Source organism: Xyrauchen texanus, chromosome 4 (assembly GCF_025860055.1).
Source record: "Xyrauchen texanus isolate HMW12.3.18 chromosome 4, RBS_HiC_50CHRs, whole genome shotgun sequence".
Classification (NCBI taxonomy): domain Eukaryota; kingdom Metazoa; phylum Chordata; class Actinopteri; order Cypriniformes; family Catostomidae; genus Xyrauchen; species Xyrauchen texanus.
Window position 1 is genome coordinate 15,181,577 of NC_068279.1, and position 15,508 is coordinate 15,197,084.

A 15,508-nucleotide genomic window follows, 5' to 3' on the forward strand; every position below is an offset into this window, starting at 1 on the left:
TAAGGATAATTTTTTGGCTTCAATATCTCAGAAAAGATTAATCTTTCCCGTAGCGTAAGCTAGCTTACGCAATACTCGTTCCCTCTTCTAGAGAGAACCGAAGTTACGTAAGGTAACCGATTTGTTTTTATTCTATAAGAAAAATATACATAAACCTTGATGGAAACACATTTACAGAAAAAACTCAAATGTATTATTTGAATTTATTTGGAATACAAGATGCGCATCAGAAAAGTCATGTGATTGAATAACTCGTTCATAACTTGACTAACCAGCGGACCAATCAACACATCTGAAATGTTGCTATGGTTATCCTGAAATAACGATGTCTAAAAAATCCAAAGCCTGCATAGAGTTTTTAGAGAAAATAAGTCAAATACACACTAAAATTAAACTGTGCCGCAGAGCAGATTTATTGAAGTTTTTGAAAAAGATCTTATAGATCTGCATGGTAAAGTCATAAGAATGGAGGAATGCACACATAGTGCTCCCAGAACTATTAATGCCATGAAAGTCATGATTTTGTACTTTTGAACACATGGGATGGAAACAAGGCTTTATTCGCAAATAGTTTGTGTGATATTATGGTTTTTGCATAAATTAAATTTGCAACCAGGATGAAAACATAGCTATGATACAATTAAAGGGATAGATTCACCCATTCTGTCATAATTTTCTCACCCTCAAGTTCTTCCAAACCAATATGACTTTCTTTCTTCTGTATAACACACACACACACACACACACACAAATCCATACAATAAAGATGAATGGTGACTGAGGTTGTCAGTGCATAATGCGTTTAGCAAATGTTTCACAAAAACCTAGAGTATGGCCAAAAACCCTTGGATAACCAACCCTCCCAACTAGGCTTATAATTCTTTGGGGAAGGCTGACACAGACTGAAGTGACGAGCAAACTGCATCTTAATAAGTCATATATTTTCCTGGGTTTGTCTGCATGCTAGGGTATGGCAACTGCCATTCTGTGCCATACGCAAACTCTGCCCATGCCCTAATGTTCTGTCTAACATCTCCTTTTGTTTTCCACAGAGGAAAGAAAGTCATGTGGGTTTGAAACAAAATGGGAGTGAGTAAATGATGACATCATTTTCATTTTTTTGTGAATTATCGCTTTAAACACATTTATATATTCATACACATTTACTCACACTTATAAACCATTCAGATTTGATAATGTCAATATGTCAGTAATGTCAGATCAGAATGACTCATATTTAAATGTGTGAATAACATATTTGTGTGTCATAATCATGTGTGATTGTGTGTATATGCATCAGTAATTACAGTAATTAATAATTTTTTATGTATGTGTGTTTCTGGTCAGGGATCCGAACAAGCCAGTTCCTCAGGACACTAAGTTCATCCACACCAAGGCTGAACCGCTTTGAGGAAGTAACGTGGGCCAAATACAGTCCCCATGACCAGATTTACCTGCATATTGGGTTAAAGCCACGTGTTCGGGATCATTACCGTGCTACTAAAGTGGCCTTCTGGAAACACCTGGTACCTCACCTGTACAATCTGCATGATATGTTCCACTACACATCCACCACTACAAGAGTCCCGCCGCTTTTGACCACGCATAGCTCTAACAGTGCCACGCCTGCCCGGGGCAACAAAGTTCGAACCTCTGGTAAACAGCCTCCCCAATCCACAGCACGCAGTGGACCGCTGGTCATCGCCAACCCGCGCGATTACTCCACTGAGCTGAGCGTCACTATCGCCGTTGGAGCTTGCTCCTCTTCCTCAATGTGCTGGCCTTTGCTGCGCTTTATTATCGCAAAGACAAGCGCAGTCGACAGGAAACGCCACCTCAAGCTGTCCCTCAGCGACAGACCCCACCCAATGATCTCAGCTATACGCCCACCTCCATCTCAGGGGGAACCAAGAAGAGGGGTCATTGTGCCATCCCTCCGTTTGACCCCAGCATCGTCTCCACGGGATTACGCCCTCACGCTTCGTCGATCACCGGATGACATTCCACTCATGACTCCAAGTTCTGTCGCCATGACACCGAACAGTGGAACTATGACACCCAACACTGTAACCTTGACACCCAATAGTGTTACCATGACACCCAACACCATTACCATGTCACCCAATTCGTTGATGGGGTATCCCAGCATGCACCCTTACAACACATTCACACATGGATACAACTCTACCACTCTGCCCCACCCACACTCAACAACACGTGTATAACATTCAACTCAAACGCATACCAGCATACCAACACACCAACGTGCAACACATGCAACAAATGAATGCCACAAATCCCTAAAACATAATCACAACAACTCGATCTATGATTACTATATGTAATCAGTATTTCAGTAAACCAGATCAAACTGGTGAAACCTGTGTTGAAAAGTTCAATAGCAGGTGTACAATACATAACATGAGCACAATTACCTAAAATATCCTGCGCTAATATGAATCAGTGCAACTCATCGGTATAAATCAGAATAAACATTATAAACCAGCGTGAACCTGTCAGCGCAACACACTGGTGTAAAACAATATGACCCATATTGAACGGTGTCAGTGTCAAACTGCTTCTTGAGCGACTTACTGTATGTATGAAGAAACAACATTCAGATTATAAGAATAGTTAAGAAACTGCTGTGTGGAACAACACTGAAAGGCCTGGATGAGTTGTAATACTGCAGCTGACTCTAGGCGGAGCTGCAAGACACTGAAACCCTGAAGGTGGAGCAGAGAGAAAGAACAGTAGATGGCACTCGAGCCCCATCAGTGGGTCATTATGAGCCAACCAAGTGCTTATTCTAAGATATGTAATAACATGTAATAACAAGCATATTAATGGCTATTGTACAGATATAACATATGTATTAACGTCAATGTACAGACAGCTTTTTTGAATGTGTTGGAAAAATTATTTCTAATAGTTTTTAAGATCAGATTATTTCCATAGCAAAGAAGGACATTTGAAGACCACTTTGATTTTGAATCCTAAACCTGTTTTTCTTTATAATTGGAAAAAAAAAGGATTTTATACTGCATCTCTCTCTCTCTCTCTCTCTCTCTCTCTCTCTCTCTCTCTTACCCTTTATTTTTCTCTTTCGCTATCTTAATTGATACATTTTTCTTTTGACATAAATTATTCATTTTGTTGTAGATAACACAAGCAGATCATAGCAAGTATTTTACAGGACACAGTGTGTCTGTTTTTGTGTGTGTGAAGATTATTTGTAAGTGAGAGAGAGTGGATGCATAGTGTACAATTTTCAAGTTAAACATCTTTAGATAATTTGTGTCTTGCTAAATGTTTTCATTTTGTGCAAATGCTTTTTGATCATTTAAAATATGTATCGTATCTGAGTTTGTTTGATATGTTTTGTAAAAATGTTTGAACTCAACTTAAAAGCATTGAGATTTTTTTACAGTATTTATCAGTGATATGACATCCCTCATACAGTAATATGGTGTCACTCATGCCGTGATATGACATTCAGGTTTTGCTGAGAACTTGCTATTGTTTCCTATGAAACATTAATGTGGTGATACGTGCCAAACACATTGCTTCTCTGGCGAAGGCGATTAAAAAATATATTACAAAAATTGTGCTTACTATGGAACTGCACAGAGATTGCAGAGGGATACAGTAGTGTTGTAATGGTGTCATATCCTGCCAGGTGGTTAGATTATTCATGTTACCAATGTTAACCACCCCTGCCATGAATTTTGTGCCAACTTTGTGATACAGTTTCCTTGGTAACCAGCAGAGAGTTAGCTTTATAAAAGAATTTGCAGTATTTACAACAGTTTAAGTTGATTTGGATTTTATATAGTAAAAGCAATGGCAAATGGAGCCATGGAGTCAGACAACACAAAGTGTGTCTCTATCCTTAGGTCAACCTGTGTGCAGCTGCTCAGGTCTGTTGGTACAACGGTTTGTAGAAGTCTGTTATTTTATACTCTTTACATTTCTGCCTCAAATTTGCAGTAAATATTGAGTTTGCCTAAAAGTCCTGCTCTTCAATTTCACTGAGACTGAAGTGTGTATGTATTTGCTGTAATTTGGGGACAAATCCTTCCATCGGGGACATTCGTATACATCCTCAATTTGACAAAAGGATTAAAAAATAAAGCAAATGCTGTTTCTTTTTTTTGAATTCTATTCTTTTAGAGGTAGGGCTATGGTTAGTCTATAATTAGTGTTATTAACATGTATACAATATACAGTACAGTATAAATATATAGCTCTTGAAACAATTAAGAGACAACAGCAAAAATATCACTTTCTCTGGATTTACTATTTATATATATGTGTTTGAGTAAAAAGTTTTTGAAAAATGTCTGACAATATTTCTCCAAAATTACAAATACAATATTGTCATTTAGAGCATTTATTTGCAGAAAATGACAACTGGTCAAAATAATAAAAAGATGCAGTGTTTTCAGACCTTGAATAATGCTACTGTTTTAACTTAGGAAGAGTTCAGATTTCAATATTTGGAGTAATAACCTGATTTTCAATCACAGCTTTCATGCGTCTTTGCATGCTCTCTACCAGTCTTTAACATTACTGTTGGGTGACTGTGACAGGTCTCTAGCTTTCTTTGGTAAGGAGAAAGTGAGAACCGGGTAAACATTCAGTGTAAGACTTTTATTTCACCATTTTTCAGTGACAAACAAGGTTTTACTTTTCAGCATAACAAAAAACACAGACATTTTTATCCCCCTCCAGCTCTCACTGAAACAATTAAAAGCTGTAAGAGATAATTTCCCACAGGTGTCATTCCTTACAGTTCTTCTCCCAGCCTCGCTCTCCACAGATGTCGTTCAGCCATCCACAAATCACCACATACCCCCATCACCCGACTCAGGCCGAGGAGCCATCTGGCCTGTGACTTACTCTGCCACAGCCATCTGCGCCCCAGCCTGTGGACCAGCTTGAACTTAAAATGCTGGAAAGCCTTTGTGTGTTTGATGGTTTGGCATCCTTCATGCGATAGAGCCATTGGAGCGGGAGTGGTCCGAACAGAGGCAGCTCCCCAACAGGTAGTATCGGATGCACTACTTCTCAATCGTTCTGTACTTCGTCTCCAGCACTGTGAGCTTCTATGTTATTTATAGAACAGGGGCTCCACTACCTGGCATATTACAGACCCCAACCCCCTGTCTGACACATCCGTCTGCAACAAAAATGGGAGAGAGAAGTCAGGGGAATGCAAGATCGACCCGCCGCAAAGTGCAGCTTTCACCCGCTGACACGTCTCCATCCACTGGAACAGATTTTTAGTGAGATCAGTCAGCGGGCTGGTGAAGGTTGAATAATTAGGCAAAAAACTACGATAATAGCCAGCCAACCCCAGGAATTGTCTCACCTCCTTTTTGGTCTTTCGGGCAGGCTGCAATCGCTGTGGTTTTATCAATTTGAGGAAACACCTGCCCATGACCCAACTGGAAGCCCAGATACCGTACTTCCACCTGCCCAATTGCGCAATTCTTTGGGTTTGCCGTGAGTCTCATTCACCTCAAAAAGCTCAGGGCAGCCCTCAGATGCTGCAGGTGCTGCTGCCAATCATTACTGTAAATAATAATATCATCCAGACAGGCAGCGGCATATGCCGCGTGAGGACTGAGGATTTGGTCCATGAGCCGCTGAAACATAGCCCAGGCCCCGAACAAACTGAATGAATGCTTCACGTATTCGAACGTTGTGGGACATGGGAGCTATGGGGATCTACCAATATCCCTTTGTTAAATCCACTGTAGAATAAAAGCAAGCTACGCCTAACCAATCGAGGAATTCATCAATCCAAGGCATTGGGTATGCATAAAATGTAGACACCGAATTGAATTTTCTGTACTCCAAACAGAACTGGACTGAGCTGTAACTCTTTGGGACCAGAACCACCAGGCTGGATCAGTCACTGTGGGATTATTCTATTACTCCCATATCTAGCATTGCCTTAAATTTTTCCCGTACCACTTTTTTTCTCTATCCCTTCGTTTAACCTCATAATCGACTTCCCCGACTTGCCAAGTGACCTCAAAGGGCCCTTGCCAATTGGCAAGTAATTTAGAGATTGATGTGGGGAGTGATACAAGGACTTTATCTCCCAGTGCAAGTTCCCGTGGCCAAGTACCCCTATTGTATAGCTGGCTTTGACGTTCTTAAGCCAGGAGCTAATTCTCCAGTGTGCAGAGTTTTGCTCTCAGGTCAATAACGTATTGAATTTGTTTTTACTGTTTGAAGGTCCCTCCTCCCAATTTTCAAATAGGACATCGAGCACGCCACGCGGTCGACACCTGTACAATAATTCAAATGGGGAGATCCCCATGCAAGCTTGCGGAACCTCTCATACTGGAAATAATAGGGGCTTGAGCCACTTGTCCCAATTCCGAGCGACTTCATGAATGAATTTACTGAATCATATTCTTTTTGTGACATAAACATCATGCCCTGATCAGTGAGGATTTCTTTCGGAATCCCCACTCGGGAGATTATTCTAAAGAGTGCCTCTGCAACACAATGTGCTGAGATGTTGTACAGAGGCACTGCTTCCGGATATCGCATTGCGCATTCCACCAAAACCAACACAAAGTGATGCCCGTGTGCCGTCTGCTCTAATGGCCCGACGAGGTCCATGCCAATTCTTTGGAAGGGGACCTCAATCAGTGGAAGGGGTACAATTGCACTCTTGGGGTGGCCGGTGGATTCACCAGCTGACATTCACGGCATGCCACACACCACCTGCAAACATCCCCACGAATGCCTGGCCATTAGAAATGGGTCATTAGACGTTTTGTGTTTTTTCTTGCCCTAAGTGACCCACCATCAAATTATGATGAGCCGTCTGGAATAGCATTTCACAACATCTCTTCGGTATTAACAATTGGGATGTATCCTCCCTTGACTGAGCTTCCTGCGTCACTCGATACAACCAATCCTTAATAATAAAAAGAATACGGGTGTAAAGGTTGGGATGAGAAGGAGGACACGGAAGGCGGGTTGTTCCACTCAGGTAATGATTTTTACTTAACAAAATGCAGTGCTCACAGAATAGCAATTCTAATATCTCAGAATAGCAACTTCAGCTTCACAATAACAATTCTACAGCATCACAATAACATCTGTTCAGGATCCAGAGTCTCTCTCTGTCTTCTGCTGGTGGCGTGGGTGGTTTTATCCACTCTTCCCATGCTCACTGGAATTAGAGACAGGTGTTAGTCATAATTTAGCTCAGGTGAATGTGCCCTTACCGCTTTCTGATGCCTACTTTCAGATTCAGATAAATCCCCGTCACAGGCCATTCTTGAGATTCGCCTTCGACGGCCAGGTTTATCAATACACCGTCCTTCCGTTCGGCCTGTCTTCAGCACCCCGTACTTTCACGAAGTGCATGGATGCGGCGCTCGCACCCCTGCGGAGTCAGGGCTTGCAAATTCTGAACTATTTGGACGATTGGCCGATTTTGGCACAGTCACATACGGAGCTTCTGTCTCACAGGACAGTTCTCCTCAGTCATCTGAACAGTTTGGGCCTTGCAGTCAATTGGACCAAGAGCTCACTACAGCCCAGTCAGGCAATTTCCTTCCTTGGAATAGAACTAGACTCCATGGCGATGACGGCTCGCTTATCTACACAGCGCACGCGGTCCGTTCGGACAACAGATCTGTGGTATCCTATCTAAACCGTCAGGGCGGTGTCAGATCCAGGAACCTCTTCCATCTGACAAAACGCATACTGAGTTGGTCCCAGTGCCACCTGTGCTCGCTGAGGGCGACGCACGTGCCAGGCCACCTGATCGACGGCCCAGACAGACTGTCCAGAGACAATATTTCCCCAGGGGAATGGTCCCTGCACGCTCAAACAGTCCAGAAGTTATGGAGTATATTCGGCAGAGCAGAGATAGACCTCTTTGCGTCAGAAGAGAACTCTCACTGCCCAGTATTTTTCTCGAAAAGCGAGGACGCGCTGGCCCTAACACTGAAATGTTGCTATGGTTATCCTGAAATAACGATGTCTAAAAAATCCAAAGCCTGCATAGAGTTTTTAGAGAAAATAAGTCAAATACACACTAAAATTAAACTGTGCCGCAGAGCAGATTTATTGAAGTTTTTGAAAAAGATCTTATAGATCTGCATGGTAAAGTCATAAGAATGGAGGAATGCACACATAGTGCTCCCAGAACTATTAATGCCATGAAAGTCATGATTTTGTACTTTTGAACACATGGGATGGAAACAAGGCTTTATTCGCAAATAGTTTGTGTGATATTATGGTTTTTGCATAAATTAAATTTGCAACCAGGATGAAAACATAGCTATGATACAATTAAAGGGATAGATTCACCCATTCTGTCATAATTTTCTCACCCTCAAGTTCTTCCAAACCAATATGACTTTCTTTCTTCTGTATAACACACACACACACACACACACACAAATCCATACAATAAAGATGAATGGTGACTGAGGTTGTCAGTGCATAATGCGTTTAGCAAATGTTTCACAAAAACCTAGAGTATGGCCAAAAACCCTTGGATAACCAACCCTCCCAACTAGGCTTATAATTCTTTGGGGAAGGCTGACACAGACTGAAGTGACGAGCAAACTGCATCTTAATAAGTCATATATTTTCCTGGGTTTGTCTGCATGCTAGGGTATGGCAACTGCCATTCTGTGCCATACGCAAACTCTGCCCATGCCCTAATGTTCTGTCTAACATCTCCTTTTGTTTTCCACAGAGGAAAGAAAGTCATGTGGGTTTGAAACAAAATGGGAGTGAGTAAATGATGACATCATTTTCATTTTTTTGTGAATTATCGCTTTAAACACATTTATATATTCATACACATTTACTCACACTTATAAACCATTCAGATTTGATAATGTCAATATGTCAGTAATGTCAGATCAGAATGACTCATATTTAAATGTGTGAATAACATATTTGTGTGTCATAATCATGTGTGATTGTGTGTATATGCATCAGTAATTACAGTAATTAATAATTTTTTATGTATGTGTGTTTCTGGTCAGGGATCCGAACAAGCCAGTTCCTCAGGACACTAAGTTCATCCACACCAAGGCGAACCGTTTTGAGGAAGTAACGTGGGCCAAATACAGTCCCCATGACCAGATTTACCTGCATATTGGGTTAAAGCCACGTGTTCGGGATCATTACCGTGCTACTAAAGTGGCCTTCTGGAAACACCTGGTACCTCACCTGTACAATCTGCATGATATGTTCCACTACACATCCACCACTACAAGAGTCCCGCCGCTTTTGACCACGCATAGCTCTAACAGTGCCACGCCTCGCCCCGGGGGCAACAAAGTTCGAACCTCTGGTAAACAGCCTCCCCAATCCACAGCACGCAGTGGACCGCTGGTCATCGCCAACCCGCGCGATTACTCCACTGAGCTGAGCGTCACTATCGCCGTTGGAGCTTCGCTCCTCTTCCTCAATGTGCTGGCCTTTGCTGCGCTTTATTATCGCAAAGACAAGCGCAGTCGACAGGAAACGCCACCTCAAGCTGTCCCTCAGCGACAGACCCCACCCAATGATCTCAGCTATACGCCCACCTCCATCTCAGGGGGGAACCAAGAAGAGGGGTCATTGTGCCATCCCCTCCGTTTGACCCCAGCATCGTCTCCACGGGATTACGCCCTCACGCTTCGTCGATCACCGGATGACATTCCACTCATGACTCCAAGTTCTGTCGCCATGACACCGAACAGTGGAACTATGACACCCAACACTGTAACCTTGACACCCAATAGTGTTACCATGACACCCAACACCATTACCATGTCACCCAATTCGTTGATGGGGTATCCCAGCATGCACCCTTACAACACATTCACACATGGATACAACTCTACCACTCTGCCCCACCCACACTCAACAACACGTGTATAACATTCAACTCAAACGCATACCAGCATACCAACACACCAACGTGCAACACATGCAACAAATGAATGCCACAAATCCCTAAAACATAATCACAACAACTCGATCTATGATTACTATATGTAATCAGTATTTCAGTAAACCAGATCAAACTGGTGAAACCTGTGTTGAAAAGTTCAATAGCAGGTGTACAATACATAACATGAGCACAATTACCTAAAATATCCTGCGCTAATATGAATCAGTGCAACTCATCGGTATAAATCAGAATAAACATTATAAACCAGCGTGAACCTGTCAGCGCAACACACTGGTGTAAAACAATATGACCCATATTGAACGGTGTCAGTGTCAAACTGCTTCTTGAGCGACTTACTGTATGTATGAAGAAACAACATTCAGATTATAAGAATAGTTAAGAAACTGCTGTGTGGAACAACACTGAAAGGCCTGGATGAGTTGTAATACTGCAGCTGACTCTAGGCGGAGCTGCAAGACACTGAAACCCTGAAGGTGGAGCAGAGAGAAAGAACAGTAGATGGCACTCGAGCCCCATCAGTGGGTCATTATGAGCCAACCAAGTGCTTATTCTAAGATATGTAATAACATGTAATAACAAGCATATTAATGGCTATTGTACAGATATAACATATGTATTAACGTCAATGTACAGACAGCTTTTTTGAATGTGTTGGAAAAATTATTTCTAATAGTTTTTAAGATCAGATTATTTCCATAGCAAAGAAGGACATTTGAAGACCACTTTGATTTTGAATCCTAAACCTGTTTTTCTTTATAATTGGAAAAAAAAAAAGGATTTTATACTGCATCTCTCTCTCTCTCTCTCTCTCTCTCTCTCTCTCTCTCTCTTACCCTTTATTTTTTCTCTTTCGCTATCTTAATTGATACATTTTTCTTTTGACATAAATTATTCATTTTGTTGTAGATAACACAAGCAGATCATAGCAAGTATTTTACAGGACACAGTGTGTCTGTTTTTGTGTGTGTGAAGATTATTTGTAAGTGAGAGAGAGTGGATGCATAGTGTACAATTTTCAAGTTAAACATCTTTAGATAATTTGTGTCTTGCTAAATGTTTTCATTTTGTGCAAATGCTTTTTGATCATTTAAAATATGTATCGTATCTGAGTTTGTTTGATATGTTTTGTAAAAATGTTTGAACTCAACTTAAAAGCATTGAGATTTTTTTACAGTATTTATCAGTGATATGACATCCCTCATACAGTAATATGGTGTCACTCATGCCGTGATATGACATTCAGGTTTTGCTGAGAACTTGCTATTGTTTCCTATGAAACATTAATGTGGTGATACGTGCCAAACACATTGCTTCTCTGGCGAAGGCGATTAAAAAATATATTACAAAAATTGTGCTTACTATGGAACTGCACAGAGATTGCAGAGGGATACAGTAGTGTTGTAATGGTGTCATATCCTGCCAGGTGGTTAGATTATTCATGTTACCAATGTTAACCACCCCTGCCATGAATTTTGTGCCAACTTTGTGATACAGTTTCCTTGGTAACCAGCAGAGAGTTAGCTTTATAAAAGAATTTGCAGTATTTACAACAGTTTAAGTTGATTTGGATTTTATATAGTAAAAGCAATGGCAAATGGAGCCATGGAGTCAGACAACACAAAGTGTGTCTCTATCCTTAGGTCAACCTGTGTGCAGCTGCTCAGGTCTGTTGGTACAACGGTTTGTAGAAGTCTGTTATTTTATACTCTTTACATTTCTGCCTCAAATTTGCAGTAAATATTGAGTTTGCCTAAAAGTCCTGCTCTTCAATTTCACTGAGACTGAAGTGTGTATGTATTTGCTGTAATTTGGGGACAAATCCTTCCATCGGGGACATTCAGTATACATCCTCAATTTGACAAAAGGATTAAAAAATAAAGCAAATGCTGTTTCTTTTTTTGAATTCTATTCTTTTAGAGGTAGGGCTATGGTTAGTCTATAATTAGTGTTATTAACATGTATACAATATACAGTACAGTATAAATATATAGCTCTTGAAACAATTAAGAGACAACAGCAAAAATATCACTTTCTCTGGATTTACTATTTATATATATGTGTTTGAGTAAAAGTTTTTGAAAAATGTCTGACAATATTTCTCCAAAATTACAAATACAATATTGTCATTTAGAGCATTTATTTGCAGAAAATGACAACTGGTCAAAATAATAAAAAGATGCAGTGTTTTCAGACCTTGAATAATGCTACTGTTTTAACTTAGGAAGAGTTCAGATTTCAATATTTGGAGTAATAACCTGATTTTCAATCACAGCTTTCATGCGTCTTTGCATGCTCTCTACCAGTCTTTAACATTACTGTTGGGTGACTGTGACAGGTCTCTAGCTTTCTTTGGTAAGGAGAAAGTGAGAACCGGGTAAACATTCAGTGTAAGACTTTTATTTCACCATTTTTCAGTGACACACAAGGTTTTACTTTTCAGCATAACAAAAAACACAGACATTTTTATCCCCCTCCAGCTCTCACTGAAACAATTAAAAGCTGTAAGAGATAATTTCCCACAGGTGTCATTCCTTACAGTTCTTCTCCCAGCCTCGCTCTCCACAGATGTCGTTCAGCCATCCACAAATCACCACATACCCCCATCACCCGACTCAGGCCGAGGAGCCATCTGGCCTGTGACTTACTCTGCCACAGCCATCTGCGCCCCAGCCTGTGGACCAGCTTGAACTTAAAATGCTGGAAAGCCTTTGTGTGTTTGATGGTTTGGCATCCTTCATGCGATAGAGCCATTGGAGCGGGAGTGGTCCGAACAGAGGCAGCTCCCCAACAGGTAGTATCGGATGCACTACTTCTCAATCGTTCTGTACTTCGTCTCCAGCACTGTGAGCTTCTATGTTATTTATAGAACAGGGGCTCCACTACCTGGCATATTACAGACCCCAACCCCTGTCTGACACATCCGTCTGCAACAAAAATGGGAGAGAGAAGTCAGGGGAATGCAAGATCGACCCGCCGCAAAGTGCAGCTTTCACCCGCTGACACGTCTCCATCCACTGGAACAGATTTTTAGTGAGATCAGTCAGCGGGCTGGTGAAGGTTGAATAATTAGGCAAAAACTACGATAATAGCCAGCCAACCCCAGGAATTGTCTCACCTCCTTTTTGGTCTTTCGGGCAGGCTGCAATCGCTGTGGTTTTATCAATTTGAGGAAACACCTGCCCATGACCCAACTGGAAGCCCAGATACCGTACTTCCACCTGCCCAATTGCGCAATTCTTTGGGTTTGCCGTGAGTCTCATTCACCTCAAAAGCTCAGGGCAGCCCTCAGATGCTGCAGGTGCTGCTGCCAATCATTACTGTAAATAATAATATCATCCAGACAGGCAGCGGCATATGCCGCGTGAGGACTGAGGATTTGGTCCATGAGCCGCTGAAACATAGCCCAGGCCCCGAACAAACTGAATGAATGCTTCACGTATTCGAACGTTGTGGGACATGGGAGCTATGGGGATCTACCAATATCCCTTTGTTAAATCCACTGTAGAATAAAAGCAAGCTACGCCTAACCAATCGAGGAATTCATCAATCCAAGGCATTGGGTATGCATAAAATGTAGACACCGAATTGAATTTTCTGTACTCCAAACAGAACTGGACTGAGCTGTAACTCTTTGGGACCAGAACCACCAGGCTGGATCAGTCACTGTGGGATTATTCTATTACTCCCATATCTAGCATTGCCTTAAATTTTTCCCGTACCACTTTTTTTCTCTATCCCTTCGTTTAACCTCATAATCGACTTCCCGACTTGCCAAGTGACCTCAAAGGGCCCTTGCCAATTGGCAAGTAATTTAGAGATTGATGTGGGGAGTGATACAAGGACTTTATCTCCCAGTGCAAGTTCCCGTGGCCAAGTACCCCTATTGTATAGCTGGCTTTGACGTTCTTAAGCCAGGAGCTAATTCTCCAGTGTGCAGAGTTTTGCTCTCAGGTCAATAACGTATTGAATTTGTTTTTACTGTTTGAAGGTCCCTCCTCCCAATTTTCAAATAGGACATCGAGCACGCCACGCGGTCGACACCTGTACAATAATTCAAATGGGGAGATCCCCATGCAAGCTTGCGGAACCTCTCATACTGGAAATAATAGGGGCTTGAGCCACTTGTCCCAATTCCGAGCGACTTCATGAATGAATTTACGAATCATATTCTTTTTTGTGACATAAACATCATGCCCTGATCAGTGAGGATTTCTTTCGGAATCCCCACTCGGGAGATTATTCTAAAGAGTGCCTCTGCAACACAATGTGCTGAGATGTTGTACAGAGGCACTGCTTCCGGATATCGCATTGCGCATTCCACCAAAACCAACACAAAGTGATGCCCGTGTGCCGTCTGCTCTAATGGCCCGACGAGGTCCATGCCAATTCTTTGGAAGGGGACCTCAATCAGTGGAAGGGGGTACAATTGCACTCTTGGGGTGGCCGGTGGATTCACCAGCTGACATTCACGGCATGCCACACACCACCTGCAAACATCCCCACGAATGCCTGGCCATTAGAAATGGGTCATTAGACGTTTTGTGTTTTTTCTTGCCCTAAGTGACCCACCATCAAATTATGATGAGCCGTCTGGAATAGCATTTCACAACATCTCTTCGGTATTAACAATTGGGATGTATCCTCCCTTGACTGAGCTTCCTGCGTCACTCGATACAACCAATCCTTAATAATAAAAAGAATACGGGTGTAAAGGTTGGGATGAGAAGGAGGACACGGAAGGCGGGTTGTTCCACTCAGGTAATGATTTTTACTTAACAAAATGCAGTGCTCACAGAATAGCAATTCTAATATCTCAGAATAGCAACTTCAGCTTCACAATAACAATTCTACAGCATCACAATAACATCTGTTCAGGATCCAGAGTCTCTCTCTGTCTTCTGCTGGTGGCGTGGGTGGTTTTATCCACTCTTCCCATGCTCACTGGAATTAGAGACAGGTGTTAGTCATAATTTAGCTCAGGTGAATGTGCCCTTACCGCTTTCTGTCTCCGGACGGGCACTTGATCACGCCTCCACTGCCACAATGGGTATGAGAGTGCATACCCATTGACCATCGATCACTTTCACTCGATCAAAGGCATGGCTAAGGGTCTCATCTTGTGTCTGCTCCAGAGGGAAATCCCCTGAAGGGAATCCTCTAAGAGCGGGGGAAGCTAAAATTTTTGTCAAGCCTCCGGGTCATCCTGAAGTCACATCTTGGTCAGTGTGACATGCAGCATTCCAGTTCTCACTGAAACACAGAACAGCTGTTAGAGACTGTATAGCTACATTCCTCCCTCATTCTCTCAGGCTGGGGAGCCCCCGGCATGACGTGCACCCCCCCCCCTCTTTCCCTGGGGAGGGGTGTGCCTTTCGCCCCGTCTGCCGGCAGGTCATCCCTGAACTCTACTACGCCGTATCCCTCCTCCTTCCCGGGTTTCGGCACCAGTGTAAAGTGTTCAATGGAAAGGAGGCGGCGAGAACCGGCTTGACGACATAAATAATATTTTAATGATTTACTTAAACCAAAGACAAATACACACACGATGGACAT

The 15,508-nt window shown here is 42.2% G+C and overlaps 1 protein-coding gene across 1 annotated transcript in view; it reads left to right on the forward strand.

The window, feature by feature from the left end:
* Positions 1-11,778, forward strand: part of LOC127643168 (neuroligin-3-like) — a 51,429-nt gene extending 39,651 nt beyond the window's left edge. Inside the window, exon 8 of the mRNA XM_052125763.1 lies at positions 9,039-11,778. Within this exon, the coding sequence (XP_051981723.1) occupies positions 9,039-9,921 (883 nt within the window). The 3' untranslated portion in view covers positions 9,922-11,778. The remainder of the gene's footprint in view (positions 1-9,038) is intronic.
* Positions 11,779-15,508: the final 3,730 nt, after the last annotated feature.